The sequence below is a fragment of the Urocitellus parryii genome, chromosome 11, assembly GCF_045843805.1.
Source record: "Urocitellus parryii isolate mUroPar1 chromosome 11, mUroPar1.hap1, whole genome shotgun sequence".
Taxonomy (NCBI): domain Eukaryota; kingdom Metazoa; phylum Chordata; class Mammalia; order Rodentia; family Sciuridae; genus Urocitellus; species Urocitellus parryii.
In genome coordinates, this window is record NC_135541.1 from 27,730,875 (window position 1) to 27,758,078 (window position 27,204).

The following is a 27,204-nucleotide window of genomic DNA, read 5'->3' on the forward strand; positions in this document are numbered from 1 at the left end:
ATAAAGAGGCACACATGGCAAAGAACTGATGGATCCTCTGCATAATAGTCAATAATTAAACAGGCCCCGTTGAATCCTTGCCACAACCATCTTGTGAAAATTGAAAGCAGATTCTTCTCCAGATGAGCTTTGGAAAATCTGCAACCCTGGCTTGTACATTGATAGCAACCTTGTGAGACTCCCTAATCCAGCAACCCATCTCAGATTCATTGATATTCTTGACCCCTAGAAACTGCAAAACAATACATTTTTGCAATTTTATCCACCAAACTTTGGGGCAATTAAGTACATGGCTTTAGGTTATTAATACATAGGGATTGCAAAGAGTCAGGAACCTTGATGTTGATTGTGGTGATGGTTTCACAGGTATACACATGCATCAGGACTCATCAGACTATATAACTGGATACAAATTATATTGGATTTATTGTGTATAAATTGTAAATTCTATCATTCATTTTATGTCAATGTACTTAAATGAAGTTGAAAGTACATTATGAAGTCTATGGAAGAGGTGATACGTTCACCCTAGATTATCTCCTCCCTACAAATATCACTTCCCAAAAAAAGAGCTCTTCTCTTTAATGGCATGAGGGTTTGTGTACCTTAAGTTCATACTGTCCTAATAGTACTAGATAATAATGACCTGTATTACTGTATTTACTGTGATAGCCACTGACTTATCTCAAATTGTTCTTTCTCCAGGAGTTATCATGCTTCTGATTGACCTGTAGTCAGGTTACTAATCTGGGTGTCTTGGAAGCACTGTATGCCCTGCAGTTTGAACTTATTTCATTCATTAAATCACCCACATGTTGATGCTAATTCTGTGCCTGATAGTCTAAGCTGATGATAAGAGAGATCACTACGGGACCTGCCTTTATGGAGTCTATGATCTGGTGGGCTCATGTTTGAGAGGCACCCACTGTCCTAGCCTTCTCAAACATAATTTCGCCAAATATCTTCCATGAATATATCACGTGTGCCCACTGAATGTTAGAAAGAATTTGGATGAAGAAGATACGTAGGCTGTTGTCTTTGGCTTGGTTCTTGGTGTTCGTGCTTCTGGGACATCATTCTGACCCTTTGTCATGGCCTAACACTTTGAGGAAAGCCCTCTTCACATCTTTGTTCCGGAGGCTGTAGATGATGGGGTTCAGGAAAGCAGAGATGACATTGTAGAACAGAGCCAGCTTCTTGTCCTCTTCTGGGGAGGACTCAGATCCAGGTCTCATATACATGACCATACATGGGATAGAGAACATGGTGACCACAGTGATGTGAGAAGCACAGGTGGAGAAGGCCTTGAGCCGCCCTTGGGTTGAGCGGATCTTCAGGATGGCAGCAAAGATGTTGATGTAGACCATGATGATGAGGGAGAGTGGGACCAAAAGAAGAATGAATCCCAGGATGAAGTCCACCTGGTCATTGAGAGAAGTGTCTGCACAGGCCAACTTCAAAACAGCAGGGACTTCACAGAAGAAGTGGTTGATCTCATTGGGGCCACAGTAGGGAAGAATCATAGCAGAGACTGTGTATATCAGGGCACAACTGACACCCCAGAATCCACAGAAGGCCACCAGTGACCCACACAGTGAAGGGCTCATGATGACTTTGTACCTGAGAGGGTGGCAAATGGCCACATACCTGTCATAAGCCATGATGGCAAAAAGCCAAGACTCAGTGATTCCCAGCATCAGGAAGATGTACATCTGGGCCACACATCCCATGTAAGAGATGGTCTTCTTCTCACAAACCAGATGCACCAGCATCTGGGGCACTGTGGTGGTGACATAGCCCATGTCCAGAATGGATAAGACACTGAGGAAAAAGTACATGGGTGTGTGGAGGCGGAAATCCATGCGTATCAAAGTGATAATGAGCCCATTGCCCAGGAGGGTGATGAGGTAGAGGAAGAGAAAGACACCAAATAGAATAGCATTTATCTTTGTGTCCCTGGAGAATCCTAGAAGAATGAATTCAGTAACAGAGCTGTGGTTTCTCCAGAGCGAGTCCTGCATCCTTCTGCTGTAGAGAAAAAACAGAGAGCAAGAGCTATCATCATGAAGGTGGAGCCTCCAGACTAACCCTGCAGCTATTCTTGTAATAGGAGTGCCAAACCCAAGTAGCAAAATAAATACACAATAGAACCCACAAAACCAAGCACCAAATTTTTTAAAACAATTTCCACATGCTAGAAAATGGCATGTTAATATTTTACTATATAATTTTAGTTTATTCAGAGATCTCAAGTTACAAATTCTACACTGAAACGTAGAATTTGAAAAAAAAGAGGGTCCAAAATTAATGTCTTGCATTTCATAGTTCGTTTAACTTATTAAAAAATTCAAAGAGATTAAGGAAAGAATCGGATGGTTAAGAACATAGCAATTGTTATGCATTTCATACCCAATGGGAAAATATGCCTCCACCTAGGAACTCCTCCCCAAATCAGTCTCAGTTGGGCCACTCAAAGAGCTTGATGGGACACAAGAAACTTTAGAGACACTGTTACTAGAGCTTGGAATAGCAAGAAAATAACCATTACTTAGAAATAAATTATATTCCATGAAGGGTCAAAATCCTGTGTTTTCACGAATCAGAGGTGAGTGATACCAGGTGGTGGAGGCAATAAAATAACTTAAAAAGTAATGTTCAACAGTTTTCCCAAATGGAGGAAAGGTGTAGACCTATGGAATGGAGCTGCTGTCCATTGAGCTCCAGGAAAGAAAAATACAAAGAAAAGCTGCTGAAAAACCAAAAATGCTATCTTCAAAGAGGCCTTAGGAAAAAAACACCTTTAAATGAACATCGATGAGACAGGCTCAAGTCTTGCAACAGAAACTATAGAAAACAGAAGACAACTGAATGACACTTTTGATGTGCTGAAAGGGGAGAGAAAGGGGGGAGGAGGGGGAAGGAGAGGAAGGGAAGAGGAGTGGAGAATAGAGGGAGGGAGGAAGAAAACCACCAACTCAAACTTTTCTTTATAGTCAACAAATATATCCTTCAGAAATTAAAACTGTTTGCTCTCAAATGATTACCAAAAGACCCACAGTAAAAGGGATTTTAAAGAACTCCTTCAGTCTGAAGGAAAATGATCCTTGACAGATGCATAAAAATGAAGAAAGAATGAAGATGAGAAAAATACGAAGCAGTGTGGGTAAACATGTAGAATGTCAATTGTTTAAAGCAACAAAAATAAGATTATCTCACGGATCTCGGAGTGTGTGTGTGTGTGTGTGTGTGTGTGCATGTGTGTGTGTGTCTATATGTAAAATATATGACAAAATAGCCCAACAAGTAGGAAGGGAAATGGATAAATGGACCTAAACTATTCTAAGATTTCTGCATTGTTTAGGAAGTGGTAAGTACTAATTTAAATGAGCCTGCAATAGGATGCATGGTTCAGTCTCCAGGTGAGGTGTTAGAATATCTCCTCTGTAGAGGTCCAGATAATATCTCAGGCTTTGCCAGCTATACAAAGTCACTGTGGCATTCTCACAGACATGCACCATGTAACAATTGAGTCAAGAATAGACAACATATATGGCAGTATCCTCTAAGATTATAATGGAACTAAAAAAGTCCTATTGCCCAGTGATATCAAGCTGATATACATTAATACATTCCTCAACTATTTGTGGTGACACTGGTATAGACAAACCCGCTTCACTGCCAGGTGCATAAAAGTATAGCACATACAATTACACATAGCACATAATACTTGATAATGATAATAAATGACTATTGGGTTAGGTATTTACTATTCTATATTATTCTTTTTCACCATATTTTAGAGTTTACTCCTTCCACTTGTAAATAAAAAGTTGATGTAAAACATCGTGTGGTATTACACTGGCAGTAGCCTCATACGTCCCAGATTTGTGCCTTTCTTGATTGCATCACAAGGCCATTTCAAGTAACTGAACGAAACCATATAGGTTGGTGTAAGTGCACTCTCTGATGGTCACACAATAACAAACTTGTCTAATGATGCATTTCTCAGAATGTATCCCCATGTTAGCAGGGCACTACTGTATTGTTTGTTTGTTTTTAATTAAAAATCCAACCCCTGTTCTAGAATAATAACCAAAGGAATAATACAAAATAACAAAACTCAAAATATAGTAAGTAATATAAAGGGGATAATTGAAAATTATTGGTTAATTAAAAGAAGACAAGAAATGTGAAATTAAGATACAAAGACTTGGGACAAATAGAAACCAAGGAGTAAGATGATGAAACTAATTCCAAGAGCAATTACATTAAATGTAAACATATTATGCAAACAAAATAAATGACAAAAATTATCAAACTGGATCTTAAACACCCAATAAAAAAGAATTCCCTAAGTAAAGTAATTATCTTTAAACACCAGTGAAGAACAGAAAACATCCTGGCAGTGACTAGGCCACAGGTAACAGGAATGAGAAACTGACAAAGGACAAAGAAGCACCCCCCACCCCGTGCTTCCCCTTCTTGCTGCAGGCAGCTAGCTGCAGTCAGATAATTCTAGAAGTCGATTTGAAGGGTTCTAGAAGGCCTCCCACAGGACGCATAATTCAAACTGGCCTTTGGAGGATGGGTGGATGCTGAATGCAGGTAATGTGCCAAGAAAGACACGCTGTGCTGAGGAGCATCGTGTGTGAAGCCATGAAGCTTGAACTAAGCCAGGTGGGAGATGGTGCAGGAGAGAAGGCAAGAAAGACCACGGAGGGCACATCACATAGTGCAAAACAGGCTGAAGAGGGTGAATTTTACACTGAAGAAGAGATAATGCATTAGATAGACATCAGGTCCCTCTGGGAACGATCACTCTGGCTGGAGTATAGAAACTAGATTAGAGGAGGAGAATGCCAATGCTGTAGTTCTTCAGGCAGGAGAGCCGGAGAGTGGAAAGTGATTATTGATATGAAAGGTAGGTATCAGAGAAGAGTTTTCTTAGGATGCATAAATGATGAAAGAGTGCTGAGACAGAAAGGGGAGTCAAGGATGAATTCCAGGTGTGGGTCATGGATGGGAGATGGTGCCATTCACTGAGATGATCAACACGGGAGTAGAAAGTTTGGGGAAGGAGATGAGAAGATCATACGATAAGTCTAGTTCATGGCTCAGGCAGCTTGTGGGATTCCTTGTGTCTGTTGGATTCTTGTGTCTAGAACTGAAGAAAAAGCTTTGAGGTAGGAATGTGAATGCCATTGACACTCTACAGCTGCTAAAGCCATTGAGGGGATGAGGTCACCCCAGAGGGTGTATAAAGGGAGAGAGCTAAAAGCAGAAGACTGTGAAACCACAGCACTTAAGGGCTGGCTTCAAAGAGAGACTCCAGAGAGGAAAATGGTATTAAGGGGCCGAGGAAGTATGACATCTGACACAAGGATTAGAGACAAAGTCTCCAAGGAGAGGATGGTTTTTGTGGTCAAATGTTTATAGACATCAAGTGAGACAAGAACCAAAAAAATACCCACTGTTTTTAGCAGCAAGGAGACTTTGAAAGAATAGCTCCAAAGTTTATTAGGACAAGCCATTGTTGGCTAGCTTTCTGAGACATTTGCACAAGGTGGAAAAGAGGTATAAGTCAGGAGAAACATGGTGAAGGAAGTAGATTTTAATGACATAAGAATGACAGCTTGCTCACACAGTGATGGAAATTGTCAATTATACAAGAGGGGTGAAAATACAGGGAAGTGACAGACTAAATCATGGAGTGGGCTTTGATGGATCAGGAGAGAATCAGCTCCAGACTAGAAGAGGAGGGATTGGACTCAAATCAGAGGAGGAGCCTCCTTGATGGAAGGAAGGTAAGAATGAGCATAGACAGAATACCTGGAAAGTCAGCATCATGTCAAAAATTGGGAAGTAGATCTGTGTCAAGTTTACTGGATAACTCTGAGTTCTTTCCTTTTCAACAACTGTTTTGCCTAAATGAGGACAGAAAATGCAGTGCACACAGAATCAGGATCCAAAACCATCCAACAAGAACTACAGTCTGAAACCAGACAGTCTGTGCTTACATGCATCTCCACATTTCTCCCTTACACAGAACTCCATGCTGACAACTGCCTCCTTGAAACCCCTTCCTGGATATTTAACAGTCACCTCTAACTTGTGTGCAAAACTAAATTCTTGATTTTCACTATATCATTTACCTCTTGGGTCTCATCTCCTTTGCTGTTGCCACTGTTCACTCCACAAAACCCACACTGTAAACCTTTCTGTTCCATCGTCTGCCACCCAGGCTTTCACCTAAAAACCTTCGACATAATACTCCACCTGTGCTTCTTTCACCAGATATCTTCATATTGAGCTTGTTCCCTTACTTCTGATCTTCTGCCCAGTTATCATCTCATCAGAGAACTCTTTTCTTACCATTCTTTATGAAATACGGCTGTCCTTCACTGATTCTTTAACTTGCTTCATTTTTCATTATACTTCTCACTTCTTAAAAAAAAAAAAGAACTTATCTATCTTGTCTAATTATTATCCCAATGAGATGATTAAAGCAGAAATTTTGTTTTGTCCACTAATATATCTCCAGTGTCAATCACTGTACCCAGTGCATGGTGGGAACTCAGTGAATATTTACTAAACTATGAAAGCGGGCATAGAAGTTTTGGACTCTATCCTAAAAGCTATGACAGCAGGAAAAAGAGTGATGATTGACATCTTTCCCCTCCAGGGGGACAAACACATTTGGATGGTAGATTCTACTATGTCTGGGACCCATGCCTTAGAGGGATATGTGGAAGGTTTGGGCCTGTAGGAAGATATGTTGTGATGAATAAATTTAAGCAAGTGATGATGTTTTACTCTGCAGAATTTTAAGTTAGGGAGGATGCTGAGGTCCATCTGCAGAAGTATCTGAAGGGCTTTGTTAAGGAACCATGGATAAGATTTGTTGAACAAAGCTCCAAGCATAGAATTGGGCATAAATATTACCAGCATGACAAGCTGAAGATTTTCTCTGGGCTGTTCCTGAGAGGCAAAGAGCTCTGTTTCTGTTGAGAAGTTCATGCTGGATCTACTAATCATATCTGTTATAGACTGCATGTTTGCACACCCCTCCCTAAATTCATAGGAGACCCTAACCCCCAATAGGATGGTGTTAGTAGGTGGGGTCTTTGGGAGGTAATTGGGGTTACACTTAGATCATGCAGATGGGGCTTTTATTGGGATAAGGATGGAATCAGTGCCCTTATAAAGGAGGAGGAGACACAGGACATGTAAGGACATAACCGGGAAGAGGGCATTCATTCACCAGAACATACCCAGACTTTCCAGCCTCCAGAATTGTGAGAAATAAATTTCAGTTTTCTAACCCCCCCCCATCTATGCTATTTTTGTTATAGGAGGCCAAACTATAAGACAACATGTGAGGGATGCATGGGCATTAACCCAGCCTTAGAGAGAGAAGGTCTACTGAGGTCCAGTCTATCAGGAAGAGTTAAGGACCCTCCCATCTTCTCTGTCCTCTTTATTTTCTAACTCTCCCTGGTCCTGATGCCTGGAGAATTGTAGTAACCCCTCACTTGTGACTACCCTCTCCCAGGCCCACCTGCTTACTTGGCCCAATGGCATTTTTTTAAGGGCAGTCTTGATAAAAAAAAAAAAACTTTTTCACATGATCTGTGCCTGTTAAGTACAGTGAATATGGGGCAGAATGTGGAAAAGAGAATGGATGCTTAAAGGGGAAGAGGCAGAGAGAATGGGAGGTGGGGCTAGGTGAACAGGCTACAGAACACATTCAGCCCTGCTGTCCTGGGTGATTGTAATGAAGAACATCACTGGATGGCAAAGATATGCGTGAGAGGCATCTGTCCCCTGTTCAATAAGAGATCCTTAGAGAAACTCTCAGTTCCAAGGTTGTTCCCCAAATCCCTACCTTCCCTTTGAACCCCTCATGCACTTCTACCTTCTATCTTCTATCCCGTGCTGTCTCGCTAATCTCCCCATCTCCCATCTGCCACCCCCTTGTCAGGACCAAACCTGGTTAAGATGGGGACATGGAACAGCCAATTACCTTAGCCTTCCTGACAAAAGTCCCTGTTCTTTCGCCTTGTCTTTCCTGATAACTGAAGACCAGGTGCTTGACAGAAATGCACACCCTAAGTCTGACAGAAAGAGAGGGACAGGAGGGCAGTAGAACGGGGAGAAACAGCTCTTGGGTCCCCTTCCCCTACTCTCCTTTCTCTTCACTGGCTGCTGGGCTCTGTGTGAGGGAAGTATCAGGAGGTGGAGAGGCTCTCCTTTGAAACTATGCTCCAGGGAGCCTGGATCCCAGGAGGACAATTCTAGCAACTTCCTAATGAGCTTCCTGTGCCTTTGAATTCCCCAAGATCTGAACAACAAGTTGGAACTCCAACACCTACTACCCTCAGCTGTGTACAGCCCAAACCCTGACCACTCCCAGGGCCCCTCTTGGCCTGCTCGGGCCATTCTTCCTGTCCATGCCCTCCCAGGCTCTGTCTGTTCTCTGGGTTAGCACCAAACTGCATGGGTTGGGTTCCTGATTTACACATTACCAAGTGTAACTGGGACAAGTTTCAAAAACCTGTCTGGGCCTCCAGACCTTTTGTCAGTAAAACAGAACCTGACTCACTGGGTTGTAAAGAGAAAATGTTGTAAATATAAAATAGGTTAAGTGTAATATCTTAAGGTCTGTGCCTGGCTGGTAGCAAGTGCATTATTCTGCCCCATTTTGCCTTTTCTGGACTCCGCATCTTAGGTCTTTGATTCTCTCCTAGATTTCAGGGCCACCTTCTTGGTCTCGGAGGCTCTCCTGAAGACTCACTTTCCATCATAGTGGTGGGAATTCCTGGGCGACCTGTGAAGACTCTGAGGAGCCCAGCTTGCAAGCCTACCCACAGACCCAAGACCAACAAGCCTGCATGACTTCTGTCACCCAAGAGAGGGTCACCCATCATCTGTCTTTGACTCTTCCTCTTTTTGTCATCCAGGATTCTGGGCAGGGTCTGATGCTAGGAAGATGGAATGTAAAGCCAAGGGGAATTTTTCTTTGTAAATAAACACAAATTTTTAGACCATTTAATGAAAACTGCATTAAATGCAGGGGCTCTGAAGAGGTAAAGTTTTCCTAGGAGAATGACATTCCCATTGGGACTCTAGTATGGAGTAGAATATTCTGTATGAGAAGGAATGACAATCTTGGACACAGGAAAGCAAAAAGAGATGACATGAAATTTCGCAGGGTGTTGGAGGAACAGTGAATGATTCAGTGGACTGATCTGAGTGTGTATCTGAGAATTAGGGGTACTGTCAGAGACAGAGCAGGGGTAGCTTATAAAGCTCCCTTAAACCATGATAGGAATCTAGAACTCTGCCCTGGGCAGTGTGAAATTCTGAGCGTATTTAACACGTGGAAATGAAATAGCCTAAACTTCAGAATTACCATCTGGAGACTGGTGTGTGGGTGAAACTAGAAAGGAGATCCCAGAGATAATGATACCAGGAAAGAGAAAGCCTGAAACTGAGGACAGATCATAACTGGGGTACAGGGAGGAGTTCTATTACTGGTCTCTAGTGGAAAGAGACTGGAGATGTGACTAAACACCCAACAATGAATTACCCAGCCCTTTGCAACAGTGAGTTACCCAGCCCACAAGGTCACTGATTCTAAGGTTGAGAAATCCAGGACTAGAGGAATGTGAGTTCTGATGGAGCCCTGGAAGTCATAGATCTGCCCATATACTGAAGAATGGGTCTGCTCTGGTTTCTGATCATCCTTAGGATATGAGAGCCATGCCTGAGAGGCCAGAGGCCTGATTCCATCCGATGAAACTTGGGACAGGATCACCCTGTCTGAGACAAAGTTTTTATTTGTGAATTAATAAATATTGGCTTGGAGAGGTATCTTTTATTAGCCTTTCCAGAATGTCTGCTCTCTGAAGATTGGAAGAATAATATATGGCTCTATGCTCAAGGGATTTATGTGTGTCACACAGCACAGTTAGTTGCTATAGTTTAAAGATAATATTTCATGGCTATAAAATTCAAAGTGCTTGGCCAGGCATGGCGGTATACAGCTCGGGAGGCTGAGACAGAAGGATCACAAGTTCAAGGCCAGCCTCAGTGACTTAGCAAGGCCCTAAGCACTTTAGCAAGAACCTGTCTCAAAATGAAAAATAAAAATGGGCTGGGGTTGTGGCTCAGTGGTTTAGTGCTCCAGGATTCAATACCTGGTACAAAAATTTTAAAAAAGAAGAAAGAAATGAAGGAAGGAAAGGAGGGAAGGAAAAGAAGGCCAGATATTGCAAAAAGTAAATAAATAAATAAAAATAAACCAACATATCAATAGAGGAAAATTAGAATTTAAAAAATTAAATGATTAAATGGGAAATGAATAAAGAATTTAAAAGAATTATAAAGAATTGTAGAGGTGAGACACAAAGACTGACATATGCAATTGATTTATATCTTTAAAGACTAAACTTAGTAAATGTGAGAGAAATTAATATTCAAAATTTAACACAGTATTTGAAAAGAAAAATAAAGCTTGACCATATTCAAAGGCAATACAATACTGTTCTAGTAAAAAGTGATAGAGAAAAATCACCAAAGAGTCAGGTGCAGTGCTTCACACATGCAATCCCAGCAACTTGGGAGGCTGAGGCAGGAGGATCACAAGTTTGAGGCCAGCATCAGCAATTTGGTGAGACTGTATCTCAAAATAAAATGTAAAATGGACTTTGGGAGTAGTTCAGTGGTACAGCACCCCTAGTTCAAATTATAGGGCTCAAAGTAGGGAGGAGACCCACCAAAGAGGCCTATCACATTAAGTATACTCTGCTTCAATTATAAAATCCCCTTTGGAGAATCCAAAGAAATAATAACCATAAAGAAAAATATTAGGTTAGCCTCAGAGTTTTTCATATCATTCAATGGTAGAAAATGGGACAGTAGAACAATTTTTACCCAAAGTGTTCAGTGGGAAAAAAGAAATGTGACCTGAACAATATTATATCAAGTCCAACATTTTTCTCACATATACCTATATATAAAACATTTCTAATATGCAAGAACTCAGAAAATATAGTTTTATGATTCTTTGTTGAATAATTAATGGGAAAACTGATTGTATGCACCAAATTGATTTAACTAAGTCTACATATCTAGTCTTTAATACTAACATTAAAATATTATAGAGATAGTTATCACCATTTGATCAAACAGATTTCCTATAACACCCCTCTTGCACAGCTTTGTCTGACTTGACTTGGATTTCACCCAGGGCAAAAGACTTATTCTCCAGGGACATGTGTTGAAAAACACCAATCAATTAACTCCATTACTACATGCAGTGGTGGATAACAACTGGAACAAATATTAGACTGGTCACAAAACTTAAAATAAAAATATGGAGAAGATAGGATTGTTGAAACATTCTGACATATTCCTTGGACTCTAAAAGGCCATACATATACATAGGGCTATGTACCTACCTAGAGCTACATAGAAAAGACCTGAGGAGTTCCCAAACTCTCACCTCGGGCTGGTGTTGAAGCCGTCAGGAAACGGCAAATAAGGCAGCATAGTCAACACTCGAATGAATGTTAGAAGGTGTGCCTCAATGCAGATTCCCTCAGCAGAGTGGAAAATTTATTGATTTCAAGAGTTTAAATCAATTCTATCCAATCATCATCTGGCCATCAAGCCAACTAAGATGTCAGTGGCCCATAGCACATGACAAAGAGTACGGGCTCATAAAATTAGCTCATAAAAATACCAAATAATCAGCAACAATAACTCCTTGGGAGGAAGAATAATCTTATTCCCAGAGTCACTTCATACTATTATTTAAAAGGTCCCACTTTTCAACAAGTAAATTATAATTCATGAAGAGATACAGGAAAGTGTGGCCCATACAGGCAGGGAAAGGCAATCAATAGAAACCATCCCTGAGAAAGCTGTTTTAAATATGTTTAAAGAATGTATAGTGGGTTTTTCAAGATGGCGGAATAGAGAAGGTCACTTTCCTGGCTGTTCCATGGCATGAAGCCAAAAAAGTAGAGAGGCAGCTTCTCATCAAGGTGGGTGCACAAAAGGAGTGAGGGCTTTACTGGAGTTTAATATGAGACACTCAACAGAGATCTGGGACTCAGGAGGTTGGATATAATAAAAGAAGGAAGAAGTCCCGGGTGCCACCATCACTGCCACAGCTGGAGGCACCAGCCAGAGTGGTCCCTCTATGAGAAAACCTGAGGGATGACAGAATTAAAGGGACGCACATTTTTAGGAAGCCTGAGGCATCTGTCTGCGTGTGGAGACTTTAGAGATCAAAGACACTGCCTGCCTAACTGACAATTTCCTGATGCAGGAAAGAAGCTCCATCCCTCCCAGCTGCATGAAGAACAGAGCGGAAGGAACAATTTTGCAGCTGTGGTGTGGGGCCAGCTGCTGAGGGAGCCAGTTCCTGGCAAACTTGAGTCTGGCCTGAAATACAGGTCCGGCAAACCCACACTGCATGACAAAGTGTGCCTAAGTGACCAGCAGAAAATCAAATATAAAGAGAGGCTTACACAGAGGACAACTGATTGTGGAAACCCACTGGCTCTACCCCTTCCCCTTCATCTGGCTGCTTGTAGGACCACCTGAGAGCAATGCACCTAGATGGGAATTCAAAAGGGCAGGGGTGGGAGAGATTGAGTCTGGAGACTGAACCTGAGGCCAGGAAGCATGGGGTTCACAGGTAGAGTGGACTAAGAATTTCTGCAGTTGAAAAGTATAATAACTAAAATGAAAAACTTACTAGAGGAATTTACCAGATGATTCATACAAAGAAAAAAAAACGAACCAATAAACTTGAAAATAGTATGAAAACAAAAGGAAAAAGTATTAAGAAAAAAATTAAGAACCTTGTAAACTTGTAGAGCACCATCAAGTTTAGCAACAAGCAAATAATGGTGCTCTACAAGTTTACAAGGTTCTTAATTTTTTAAGAAAAAAAATTTTCTCTGCAACACGGCTGCAGAGAAAAAGGCAAAAAGAATACTTAAAGAAATAATGGCCAAAACTTCTCAAATTTGATTAAAAACAATCTATAAATTTGAGAAAACAGCAGACTCCACACGGGATAAACTCAAGAGATTCACTTCTAGACACATCTCAATCAAATGTCCAAAGCCAAAACATGATTTCTACAGCAGCAAAAGAGAAGCGACTCATCGTAAACAAGGATTTTTCAATAATACTAATGGCTGATTTCTCATCAGAAACCATAAAGGTGATAGGAGGCTATATTACATATTCATCGGTTGAAAGAAAAAGACTTTTAACCAATAATTCTTGTATAGAAGAAAATTTATTCAACTTGATAAAGGGAATCTATCGACAAAAACCCCACTACTAACATCATACTTAATGATGAAAGACTAGATGCCTTCCCCCTGAGATAAGGAACCACACAGACATGTCTACTCTAGCCACTTCTATTCAACATTGTATTCGAGACTCTAACCTTGACAATTAAGCAAGAAAAATAAATAAAAGGCATCAGATCGCAAAGGAAGAAGTAACACTAAATCTACTCAAGTTGATAATACATTCCATGTACAAAATTCCAAGAAATATTCATACACACACACACACACACACAGATTTTAAAACCAACAAATGAGTTCATTAAGGTTTCAGACCAATATACCAAAATCAATTATATTTCTAAATACCAGCAATGAATATTTTGAAAATTTAATTTATAATACAGTTCCACTTATTATAGCATCAAAAAGAATAAAATCTTAGAAAAATTTAACAGAAGTAGTGTAAGACCTGCATATTGAAAACTATAAAACATTGTTGAAAGAAATTAAAGAGCTAAACAAATGGAGAGAGATGTTTTGTCCGTGTGTTGGAAGGCATGATATTGTTAAGGTTCAGGGGATTCAGAGCAAGGTGGCAGTTAAATAAGACACCCAATGGTGGGCTCCCCACAGAGACTTTATTTTGAATAACTATTCACAAAAATCTATCTTTAAAGAACTAAGGGAGTCAGGTGAGAGGTTGAAGTGCCTGGTTTTAGTATAATAATAAGGAAAGACAGATTGAAGAAGAGAGTTGCCCACATCATCCCTCCTGCAGTACTAGCTGCATAACACGGAAAGGGGTGCCTCCTACTCGGAGAAGAGGAGGAAAGAACGTCTAGACCTTAGACTTGAAACCCATTACCAGACCCACCACCGTGAATCTCCATGCTAGACAGGGACCCAGGTCCCCTGCCTCCAGGCTGGCATCCACACCCTAAGTCTCCAGATCCTCCTTGACCAGGCAGCCAAGGGACTGCTTCTACAAACCCTTCTCTAAACTTAAGTAGACAGCAAGGAGCAAGACTCCAATTGTGGGAAGCAGGGCAGGAAAATGAACAGAGAATTTTGCCTTGGAGTTGAGGGCTAGCACACTGCAGTGAGACTCAGCACCAACCTCTATCCCCAAGCCAGTGTTCCTCAACCTACCCTGGGATCAGCCACCCTAGTGGCACAGACTTGTGTTTCCTCACCACCAACATGAGGGCCCGGTACACACTCCCACGACTCTTTAGGTCCTTGTGGCTGTGAGACACAGGTATGAGCCAGCTTATACCCAGACAACCCAAGGATTGCTTCTACCACCCATTCTCTATCTCATGCAGAGAGGAGTAAGCCTCCAGCCACAGGAGAATAGAGAAGAAGAGTGAGCACAGGACTTTTCTCTGAAACTCAGTGCTGAACTGATAAAACCTAACACTGGGTCCCCAGGTCACTGCCTACAGACAGAGCTCTGGATTGGCCCCAGTGCCAAGTACCTGCTGCTCCTGTCAGTCAGGCTTATATTCCAGCCAGAATCACCTGGACCAGGTTCCAGTGGTTGAAGAATGCAAGTCTATCATAGCAGAAAGGGCTTGGTCCTGCCCCCATGCTGCACTGATTTCATTAGGTTGTGGGTTCCGAGCATGACCTAGTCTTGTGGCATTGGTGGCCAAAGGACTGCCCTCACCATTCTCTCCTCAACCCTAGGCAGCAACGTGGAGAGAATAATTGTCCTCTTGGGTAAAGAAAAGGGAGGTGGGCACCAAGTCATTGTATAGGAGCCTGAGACTGTTCTCTCCATGGTAAGGCCCAGAGCCAGGCAGACTCCCACAGGGCCTGACCATAGGCCAGTGACTGTGGAAAAAGTATCTGGGACCAACCTGGCCCCAGGTTGAGACTTGCAGGGACAAACTACTCTCTTTAAACATTCCTTTACTTCATCCTGGACAATATGCCAACTGCAGATATGGGACAGACCTCATCTTGGAGCACCCACTAGGGCTGAAACAACAGCAACACAGCCTCAGCTGATGAGGCAAACCTGGAATTACGGTGCCATCTAGTGCTGAAGTAACCAAAGTGTCCTCAGTTTTAAAGAAAATAGGCAGCAGCTTAGAATTTCCGAAGGATAGGCAGATTATGAAGATTGCCAGTAATTACCTAGAAATTCAAAGTGCACATGACATTGTACACCAACAAGCATCAAGCACTTTTGGGGAACATCTTAATACTATTATGTTGAATATTTTTGAGTCATGTTATATATTTCTACCCATCATTAGGAGTCAGCATGCGTGATTTAGGGGATCATTAGATGTTGGACACATCACTTAAACTTTCTGTATTTCTGATTCTCTATCTACATAGCTACAAAGGAGGAGGAGGAAGAGGAAGAGGAGGAAGAGGAAGAGGAGGAAGTGGAAGATAGCAACAACAACTTCCTGGGAACCATAATCTCACCTAACAAACAAGACACCAAAAACCAACCATATATCAACTTATATCTGCAAAGTCTTGACTGGAGAATTCAAAATAGCTACTTTAAGGAAACTCAATAAATTTCAAGAGAACAGAGAAACAATTCAATACTCTGAAAGTGAATTGGAAGATCGAAGTTGTTTTTCGAAAAGCAGAAATTCCGCCCGCTCCTTCAACAGATGCCACCACCACCTCTGGGAAAAGAGGAAGTGGAAGAGGAGCCCCTGTGGCTTGTCACTCAAATCCTCCAGTCATAGTGCCCCAGAAGTCTAAGGTGTTCACCTGTGCCACGCTCACCTGCACCCTTGCTCTGATTTGTGCTGGATCCAGAGGTGCAGCCCGGCGCATTTCTGCCTCAGTATTATCTCCACCAGATAATACTGAGAGGCCTTGAGAGGACTCAACAGTTTTTAATGGGCCCTGGAATGGTGTGTGTCAGCTAATCCGATGGGAGTTTCAAACCAGTGCAATCAGCAGAAACATTGGTACTGCTGCCACATTTATTGGTGCAAGGTGCTGCAACAGCAAGAGCGGCTGGTTCTGGTGCTAGTATTGGAACAGTCTTTGGAAGCCTTATCCTTGGCAGAAACCCTTTGCTGAAGCAGCAGCCATTCTTGTATGACACCCTGGGATTTGCCTTGTTTGAAGCTATGGGTCTTTTTTGTTTGATGGTCATTTTCTTAATCTTGTTTGCCATATAACAGAAATTACTGCTTGAAATGTTGGCATTCGTAGTAATTATGAATGTAATTCAGTGTATCTTACTGTGATTCTGAAAACCGTAGTGTTAAGGTCTTGGAAATGTACATTGTTTCTAAAGTCATTTCCTTAAAGATGAAAACTTAAAATATAAAATAAAATAAAAGCAGAAATTATTGAGCTTTTTCATTCAAGTTGAAAAGGAAGAAGTCAAACTGTCACTGTAAATGATATGATCTTATATACAGAAAATCCCAAGACTTCACCAAAAAATTATTAGAACCAATTCAGCAAAGTTGCAGGATATAAAATCAACACATAAAGATCAGTAGCATCTGGGCTGGGGTTGTGGCTCAGGGGTAGAGTGCTTGCCTAGCATGCCTGAGGCACTGGGTTCAATCCCTGGCACCATATTAAAAAAATTTAAAACCAAATAAAATAAAGGTTGTGTCCATCTACAACTAAAAAATATTTTCTAAAAAAATCAGTAACATTGCTATTAGACACCAATAGTGAATTATTTAAAAAGGAAAATAAGAAAGCAACCCAATTTTCAAGAGCTACCCCAAAAATAAAATACCAAAGAATAAAAAGCAAAGAGGTGAGAGATTTCCACAATGAAAGAAAAAAAGAAAACTATTGAAAGAAGTTGAAGAGAACACAAAGAAATGGAAAGATATCCATGTTCTTGAATTGGAAGAATCAATATTAAATTAAAATGTCTACACTTCCCAAAGTGATCTACAAATACAGTGCAATCTCTATCAAAATACCAGTGACTATTCATAGAACTGGAAAAAAACCCTAAAAATTATAGAAAACCACCCAAAAAACTTAAATAGCTTAATGGAAATAACCTAAGTATCCATTAAGTAATGAATGGACAAAGAAAATATAGTGTATATATAAAATAGAATTCTGTTCAGCCAAAAATAAGGATGAAATCCTGTCATTTGTGATAACATGGATATAACATGGCCACAGAAGCAAAAATAAAACAAAATAATTCATTCATGGAGGCTGGTGCAGAGAGCCACAGGAAGCCAGATGGAGGAATGGTGTCTTAGAAGGACTTCCAAAGGAGCAACACTGAAGGAAGTGTAGGCCTTTTTCTTCCTGAAGAAATGAAGAAAGAGTATTTTATACAGTTAAGTGAAATGGACCAGGCACAGAAAGACAGGCATGACATAATGCAATCAAATGTGGAATCTAAAAACTTGACCTCATAGAAGTTAAAAATGGAATGGTGGTTACCAGAACCAGGGAGAGGAGAGGAGAGAGGAAAGGATGGGGAAAGGTTGATGAATCGGTGTTAATTACAATTGGGAGTGGGAGTAAGAGTAAGAGGCTCTGGAGTAGTACTACATAGTAGAGTCACTATAAACAATTACCTACTGCATATCTCAAAAAAGCTGAAAGAAAGAATATTTGAAGATAACCGTGAAGAACCTATATACAATTGAGGAGATAGACATGTTTAATCTGATTTAAGTGTTATAAGTGTGTGTGTGTGTGTGTGTATAAACATCACATTTTATCCAATTGTTATATATAATTTTTATTTATTATAAGTTAAAATTATTTTGTATTCAAAAATCAGTTTTTTTACCAATTAAAGTAATTAGACAAAAATCGCATTTTAATAAAATGTTTCTCAGTTTAAATCACAAAACAAGGAGTGATGAAAATAGACTATTAAGGTTCACTTCTTGAACTGAGATCAACTTCTCAGTCTTCATTTCCACCACTCGATGGGGAAGGGTTCTTTTGAGAGTTGGGGAGTCAAACAAAATATCTACTACAATTAATAGATCCTAGAAGAACAAGGGAAAAGTGTTACAAATATAAGAAAGCTCAGTAAATGGTGAGCAAAATAATAAAATACAAAAATTCTCATTCCTGAGAGATGATTTATCAGAATATAGGATTGTAAGTTGAATGCTGAGTATGTAACTCAGTGGTAGAGCACATACATGTTTAGCATCACAAGGAAGGCCAGGATTCAAACTTCAGTGCAAAAACTTAAAAACATAGATTGAAAACATTTTTCATCACATCAAAGATATTTCTCTGCTGGATTCTGCTTTGGTGCTGAGAAGACAGCAGTTAGTTTTATTGACTACTCATTTATAGGCAATATGCTCTTTCTCTCTGATTGCTTATAAGAGCTTGGATTGCCTATAAATGTGAATTTAATTTTATCCTGTTTGAGATTCATTGAAATTCTTATACCTGAAGAATAATATCTTCAACATTAATTGAATATTCTCAGCCATAAGCTTCAAATATTGCCTCTTTTCCATTATTTTTATTCTTATCTTCTGTACTCTTATTATTGAGTTAGATTTTGACTCTTTTCTCTTTTCTACCTCTTTGCTCCTCTACATAATTTGAAGTTCATTAAATATATCTTCAGGTTTACCAGATCTTTCTTCAACTACATCTAATTGTTGCTAATTCACCTATCGAGTTTATTTTGATTGTTTTTATTTTCAAAAATTCTACTTCTTTTACAAGTCTTCTTTGTCATTTATCCCAATGTCCCATTCCTTATGAGTATTTTAAAGCCTCTATTTCCTTTTCCATTTAATATTTCTAGTATCCAAAGTCTGTGTTGTGTTTCTATTATCTCATGTTTCTGATTTTTCTTCACATATAGAGTGTTATTTCTTGTATAGTTGCTCGTTTTTTTTATTTGACCCTGAACCATGGAAATCCTTTGAGCCCAGGATTGAAGGATGAATACTTCCAGAGGGTTTTGCCTCTGTTTCAACCAGTTGCCTAGGGAGACAGGTCACTACCAACCTGTTATTACTTTAAACCAAATTATTTTGTTATTATTTCAAACTGTGCAGATAGTAAAAGTTTGGACTGCAAACCCTCCTAAGGCTAAGCTTATAATAATAATAATAATAAAAAAATCTCAGGGGAAATAGCTTTATCTTCTGGTGACATGTTACAAATGTGCAAGTTCTTGTGTTGCTGCCTATATGGTAAGGTTTGTTTCTCATCCACTCTTTTTTGGGGATGGGGGAATTGAGCCCAGGACTTCATGCATGCCGGACAAGCATGCTACTACTTGTCTACATCCCAGCCCCTAGTTTAATCTTAAAATACAATGCTATCATTGTTTGAGGTTGAAGCTTTGCATCAGAATCTTCCATTGGATTCTTCACCTGTTTTGTTGTGTTTTATTTTTCTTGTTTTGGTCTAGCCCTCTGGACACACAAAAAGGCATGCTAGTGTACAGGTCTGTCCCCACTCATCCCCTGAGCCCTCCCTGTGAGAGGGCCTGTGTTCTCCATCCGGACAGCCTCCGGTGTGATCTCCTGTTTGCTGCACTCCATGCAGTGACAGAAGCCGTATTTCCAGGTCTCCTGGATTTGACAGACATCTCATGATGAAAGCTAGCTTTGTAATTTTGTTGTCTCTCAGAAATCCTACCTACTCGCTATGCGCAGGCCCTCTCCAGATACTCGGGAATAGAGAAATAAATGACAAGACTTTGTCCTGGAAAGTTCACAATCTGAAGGGGAAGAGGGCCACAGAAGCAAAAAATAATTCATTCATGGAGGCGGTGCAGAGAGCCACAGGAAGCCAGACGGAAGAATGGTGTCTTAGAAGGACTTCCAAGGAGCAACACTGAAGGAAGTGTAGGCCTTTTTCTTCCTGAAGAAATGAAGAAAGAGTATTTTATACAGCAGGAGCAGCTCCTGCCGAAGTGAAGCATATGCCCTGACAGCCTGGCCTAACCACACACCACTTGCCCACCAGTCCCGAAACGCAAGAGCTGTGTGATGTTTATGGCTTGTTCCCTACCTGCTCTTGCTGGGATCCCATCTTCTTCCAGATTCCAAGCCTTGCCTGTGCAGTTTCCTCCTGTGTTTAGCTCTCTGGCTCAACGTGTGTGCTGGGTACTGGCCCTCTGATGTTCCTTATTAGGTACCAGTTGGCTTGCCCATCAAGCCCCTGGTACCCATGTTGCCAAGGTCAAGAAAGTCCACACTAGGTGCTTTAGCAATCACCCAGCCAAGCCAGCCTTGGGCATACTACGGCATGAAAGAGAACAGAATGTTCCAGGGAGAATTATGAATCCATTATATTTGAAAAGTGGTTTGCAAGGGAAGGGAGGGACATGTCTGGGGAAGGCTTCTAGTCACATTCAGGGTCTGGCTAACCAAGGACACATATCTCACATTATAGAGTAATGAAACCTATGATTTGGGTTAGAAAATCTGAACAAAATTCTTGGCTCCAAAACTGGGCTTCTGACCCTGGCAGGATAAAATCCAAACCCCTTGATATTGATAGCTTTCTGTTATCTGATAGTCATGTACCCTGTTTTCTTCTCATACTTCAACCCACATACTTTTGCTCCAGCTTCTTTGGACAACATGACCATTTGTGGATTTATATTTTTTCTTTGATATTTCCAAGTCTGAGAACATTTTTCTGCATGTGTCCCAGGACTCCCCCTCCTTAGCCTTTAATATCCAATTTCAAAATCCAACTTTGAGATCACTCAGCCAAGAGACGTCTAAATGCACTGTCACTTTCCTCTTAACTACTGTCACAGTACCTTATATATCATCTTTCTTACCCATGAAGCTGCAAATCCTTAAAGGATAAGAGATTCATGTTTTTCATTTTCATATTCAGTTTCCAGTGCTATGCTTACACAAGGAAGTCTATTTTTAAAGTTAATTTAATTATTACAGAACAGTTGTGACAAGCATTTTTACCCAATGTTCAAAGATCCCATTTCTGAATATTGTACTTTGATCCATAGTATCTATTGTAGTTTCTGATGAAAAATGATTCCTTCAAGACAAAAACATCTAATTAGAGTGTATGAACTTTATGTTTTGAATTTGGAAAAAAAAGTAGCCCCAGACAGTTTTGATAGCATATTAAATTATCTTTAAATAAATCAAGTTAGGAGATTCCAGATTTTGTGAGTAAAATGAGGTTGCTTTTTTTAAGTCAACATTTTCTTTTTTCTTTTTTTAACATTTTTATTCATTCTTTTTAGTTCTATATGACAGTAGAGACTATTTTGACATATTTGTACAAATATGGAATATATCTTACTCTAATTAGGATCCCAGTCTTGTGGATGTACACAATGTTGAAATTCACTGTGGTGTATTCATATATGTACATAGGAAAGTTATGTCATATTCATTTCACTGTCTTTCCTATTCCCATCCTTCTCTCTTCCTTTCATTCCCCTTTGTCTTATCCACTGAACTATTCTTCCCCTCTCCCCTTGTTGTGTGTTAGCATCCACATATCAAAGAGACCATTAGATATTTGTTTTTCTGGGGCAATTGGCTTTTTTTTCACTTAGCATGATAGTCTCCAGATCCTTATATTTAATGGCAAATGTCAGAAAGTCATTCTTATTTATGGCTGAGTAATATTCCATTGTGTATACATACCACATTTTCTTTATCTATTCATCTGTTGAAGGGCACTTATGTGGTTCCATAGCTTATCTATTGAGAATTGAGCTGCTTTAAACTTTGCTGTGGCTGTGTCACTGTATTATGCTGATTTTAACTCCTTTGGATATATACGGAGGAGTGGTTTAACTGGGTCAAATGGTGGTTCCATTCTTAGTTTTTTGAGGAATCTCCATATTGCTTTCAATAGTTGTTTGCACCAATTTGCAGTCCCACCAACAACGTATGAGTGTCCCCTTTTCCCTACATCCTCACCAACATTTACTGTTACTTGTATTCTTGATAATTGCCATTCTAACTGGAGTGAAGTGAAATCTCTGTGTAGTTCTAATTTTCATTTCTCTAAGTGCTAGTGATATTGAGCATTTTTTCATATATTTGTTGACCATTCATATTTCTTCTTTTGAGGACTGTATGTTTTGCCCATTTATTGATTGGGTCATTTGTTTTTCTTGGTGTTAAGCACTTTTAGTTCTTTGTACATTCTGGAAATTAATGCCTTATCTGAGATGCAGATGCAAAGATTTTCTCCCATTGTTGACTCTCTCTTCACCTTCTTGATTGTTTCCTTTGCTATGAAGTTTTTTAATTTGATACCATTCCATTTAGAAGAGCTCAAACTATTTGCCAGTGATATGATCTTACACTGATAAGACCCAAAAAACTCCACCAGAAAACTTCTAGAACTAATAAATGAATTCAACAAAGTAGCTGGATATAAAATTAACACCCATAAGTCAATAATTTCCCTATACACCAATGATGAATCTGCTGAAAAAGAAAACTATCCATTCACAATAACCTCTAAAAAAATACTTGGGAACAAAAGTGGTGAAAGACTTCTACAAAGAAAGTTATAAAGTTATAGAACACTAAAGAAAGAAATTGAAGAAGACCTTAGAAGATGGAAAGATCTCCCATGTTCTTGGACAGGCAGAATCAATATTGTCAAAATGGCCATACTACCAGAAGTGTTATATAGACTTAATAGAATTCCTATTAAAATTCCAATGATGTTGTTCATCAAAACAGAAAAAGAAGTCATGAAATTTATTTGGAAAGATTAGAGACCCATAATAGCCAAATCAATCCTTAGTGAGAAAAATGAAGCAGGAGGCATCACAAAACCAGACCTAAAATTTATACTACAGAGCTATAGTAACAAAACTATTGTGCTACTAGCACCAAAACAGACACGAAGACCAATGGAATACAATAGAAGACACAGAGACAAACCCACATAAATATAATTATCTCATACTAGACAAAGGTGTCAAAAACATTCATTGGAGAAAAGATAGCCTCTTAAATGGTGCTGGGGAAACTGGAAATCCATATGTAGTAGAATGATATTTAACACCTGTCTCTCATCCTACACAAAATTCAACTCAACGTGGATTAAAGACCTAGGTATTAGACCACTAACCCTGCCCCTACTAGAAGAAAATGTAAGCCTAACACTCCTACACATCAGTTTAGGAACTGACTTCCTCAACATGAAGGACTCTTAATGAATGTCCACTGAATAATGTGCAAGTTATTGTATATGTGAGACTAAAACGAAAATATTCAAGATCCTTGTGGGAACGTGGAAAGTTCACTACCCAAATAAATCCTCTAGGAAAAAAATACTAAAAGAAACTGCATGAAATCAAATTTGGTTGCAACAGGAAGTCATTAACCAAAATTTGACCCTTATATTAAGCTATGATGAAAACACTTTTGATTCTCCCCAGAAAAACACAACACAGGCCATATTCATTGAGTATAATGCAATATTCAGACATCAGGAATTAAATGTAATTAAACAAAATATGTACTTAGAAATTTAAAAACAATGTCCTAAATTACTCTTGGATATAAGAGAAAATAAAATGGAAATGTCAAATTGCATCAATGAATAATAAAAATATTATTATATATTAAAACAGGTAGAATGAAATATTCAGGGGAAAATTTGTAGACTTAAATATTTACTAGGGAAAATATTTTTTAAAAAAAATATAAATTTCAACTTAATGAAATCTATGTAAAGGCAATTAAGTAAATACTAAGCTGTTGAGGGCCACAGTCAAGTAGGGATGATGCATGGCATTTTTGCCAGAAGTAGTGGTTGAGAGGTGACGCTAGCGAGCCATTAAGATGATGACTTTTGAGTTCTGGTGGAGTTCCGCTTGAGCTCTCGCAGGATTCCCGGAGAGTTCCCATTGGTTAGAGGGATATTTCCTGTTGCTGGTTCCTGGAAGAGCCACGTAGTGTTCGGGAGAATTCCCAGGGAGCATGTGTGGAGTGTGCTGGTGGAGTTCAGAAATAAAGTTTGTTCCTGCTTCAGTGGCTCATGATTTGTGCCCAGCCAGACTGCGGCACTAAGCAAATGAAGAAATAACAAAGGTAAATGCATAAATTAATGAAACAAAAAGAGTTTATTAGTAAAATTTAAACTGATTTTTTAGATTTTATTTTGTTTTTTTTACAAAAATGAAGCACAACTTTTCATTTCTCTGGTTGTGTTATGGGGACCTGCTTCAGAAAACACTCTAAGTCCAAATTCTAATCAATGAGAGCTTTATTTACCTGGCCAGAGACTGTCACCCACCCATAAATACTGAAGTTCTGTTGGAGAAGAGAAGCCCCCTGCCCTGTATCCTGGGAATTTAAAGATAAAAACCACAACGGAGGAGATTTCTTTAGCGTCATGAAAGCAAGCCAATCACAGAAGCTAGAAAAAAGTGGTCAGCCTTGCAACTCAGTTAACCACATCTTGGGTCCAAGCAGGTGTTAGACAATCGTATCCTGAGTTCGAGCAGGTGGATAGCAGGGCAAGAATCTACGTCAAAATCTTAGGTCACCAAGACCACCTTATCATGGGTTGAGTACATTTTGTGGGGTACAAAATACAGAAAACAATATAAGAAAACAGCTTTGATTTCAGTTTCTCAGAAACAGCTCTTGTAACAGTTTTTTATAGATGGCAGCAAAATGGAGTCTTAGGCCTGTCTATGACAGTTCTTGCTTTATAATTATCTTATCTCACTTTTCAAAATCTTATATCTTTAATTATATATTTTACTAATCTATAACCTATAATTTATACTCTTATTGATTAGTTTATACCACAACAGTTGTACATGATGTAGAGTCACAGCATTCATGCAATCACACACATATATAGGGTAATAATGTCTGTGTCCTTCCACCATATTTTCCCCCCACATACTCCCTTTCCTCTCCTCCCTCCTCTCTGCTCAATCCAAAGTTCTTCCATTCTTTCCTTGTCCACACCCACCACTGCACATTATGGATCGGCATCCACTTACCAGAGAAAACATTGGCCTTTGGTTTTTGGGGATTGGTTTACTTCACTTAGCATGATATTTTCCAACTCCATCCATTTACCTGTAAATGCCATAATTTCATTCTTTAGACATTATTAAAGAAAAGTAAATAAATAACCATGATCAGAATACACAAGAACTATGGGACAACATTAAGAAGCAAAATTTAAGAATCACTGGACTTGAGGAGGGTTGTCAGATGCAGTATAATATCATGGATACTCTCTTCAAGGAAAAAACAGCAGAAAATTTTCCAAAACTTGAGAATGAAATGGACATCCAGATACAGGAGGCATTCAGAATACAAATAGACAAGATCAAAAAAAGAACTTCTTCATGATACATTATAATTAAAATGCCTAACATGCAGAACAAAAATAGAATTTTTAAAGCCTCAAGAGAAAAACATAAGGTCACATTTATAAATAGTCCAATCAGAATTACGTCCAATTTCAAAATGCAAACTCTAAAATCCAGGAGGGCTTGGAATTATTTGTTTCAAGTCCTGAAAGAAAATAACCATCAATCAAGTTCACCATATTTGGTAAAGATATACTTCAAAATCAAAGGGGAAACAAAAACCTTCCAAAATAAGCAGAAACTAAAAGAATTCATGTCTGATAATCCAGTACTACAAAACTTACTTAAAGAAATACTCCACACAGAAGAAATCAAAAACAAACCCCAAAGCTCACAAATCAACAAATCTCATTTGAAGAGTATATAAGCAAATGAGAAACAGGACCAAATTAAACATTATAAATAAGTCAAAATGGCAGGAATTAATAAACATTTCTCTATGATAACATTGAATATAAATGGTCTCAGCTCTCCAATTAAAAAAGACATAACCTGTCAGAACGGATTTAAAAACAAGACACAACTCTACGTTGTTTGCAAGAGAATCACCTGATAGACAAAGACAGCCACGGGCTGAAAGTAAAAGGATGGAAACTGATAAATCATATGAATGGAGACTGAAAACAAGAGGGAGCTGCTACTCTCATATCTGACAAAGCAGACTTCAAACCAAAATTAATCAGAAGAGACAAAGAAGGTCACTTCATACTGGTAAAGGTAACAATCCAACAAAAAGACAAAATAATAGTAAATATTTATGCTCCAAACATGAGTGCAACTAATTTCATAAAAGAGGTACTACTCAAATTAAAGCCTCAGAGAGACCCCAGCACAATACTGCCAGATGATTTCAACACCTCTATCAATAGATTAGGTAATCTAGACATCAACTCGGTAAGGACTCTTTGGATCTGAAATATATAAATCAAATGGACTTAGAAGCCATCTATTCAACATTTCATCCAAAAAACGGCTAAATATACTTTCTTCTCAATAGCTCGTGAAACCTGTTCCAAAACAGACCATGTTTTAGGCCACAAAACAACTCTTGGCCAAAACAAAAAGATTGATATGATTTGTTGCACCTTATCAGATCATAATGGAATGAAATTAGAAATTCATACCAAAAGCCCTACAGAAACCATATAAACACATGGAGATTGAACAATACACTTTCGAATGATGAACGTGTGGTAGAAGAAATCAAGGGAGAAATTTAAAACTTCTTAGAATTAAAAAAGAATAGTGATATACATGCCAGAACCTTTGGGACACCTAGAAGGTGTTTATAGTCATTAGTGCCTACGTAAGAAAATCAGAAAGTTCCCAAATAAATAACCTAACGATGCATCTCAAGGCCCTTGAAAAAGAACAAACCAATTCCAAAACCAGTAAAAGGAAGGAAATAATTAAGATCAGAGCTGAAATCAATAAAATCAAAATTAAAAAAAAAAACTACAAAGAATCAACAATAAAAGAGTTGGTTCTTTGAAAAGATAAACAAGATTGAAAAGCCTACTCACCAAGAGACAGGGGGAGGGGCTCAGATTAATAAAGTAAAAG

The 27,204-nt window shown here is 39.2% G+C and overlaps 1 protein-coding gene and 1 pseudogene across 2 annotated transcripts; one reads left to right on the plus strand and one right to left on the minus strand.

The window, feature by feature from the left end:
- Positions 1-1,073: 1,073 nt before the first annotated feature.
- On the minus strand, positions 1,074-16,140 carry LOC113189146 (olfactory receptor 2A12-like). Of its 2 annotated transcripts, none has more exons than XM_026397802.2 (2): positions 16,080-16,140; positions 1,074-2,025 (listed from the first exon to the last, which is right to left on the minus strand). In XM_026397802.2, the coding sequence occupies exon 2, from the start codon at positions 2,019-2,021 to the stop codon at positions 1,074-1,076; it is 948 nt and encodes a 315-aa protein (XP_026253587.2). In that variant the 5' UTR covers positions 2,022-2,025; positions 16,080-16,140. The 2 variants fall into 2 exon arrangements, with proteins under 2 accessions (XP_026253587.2, XP_026253588.2); XM_026397803.2 differs by lacking the exon at positions 16,080-16,140 and adding an exon at positions 6,153-6,166 and having other exon boundaries at positions 1,074-2,001.
- LOC113189100 (ATP synthase F(0) complex subunit C3, mitochondrial pseudogene) lies at positions 10,033-16,483 on the plus strand (annotated as a pseudogene).
- The last annotated feature ends 10,721 nt before the right edge of the window (positions 16,484-27,204 follow it).

Coding starts and splice junctions, on each gene's coding strand:
- LOC113189146 (XM_026397802.2), bottom strand. CDS start 2,021: ATGCAGGACTCGCTCTGGAGAAACCACAGCTCTGTTACTGAATTCATT.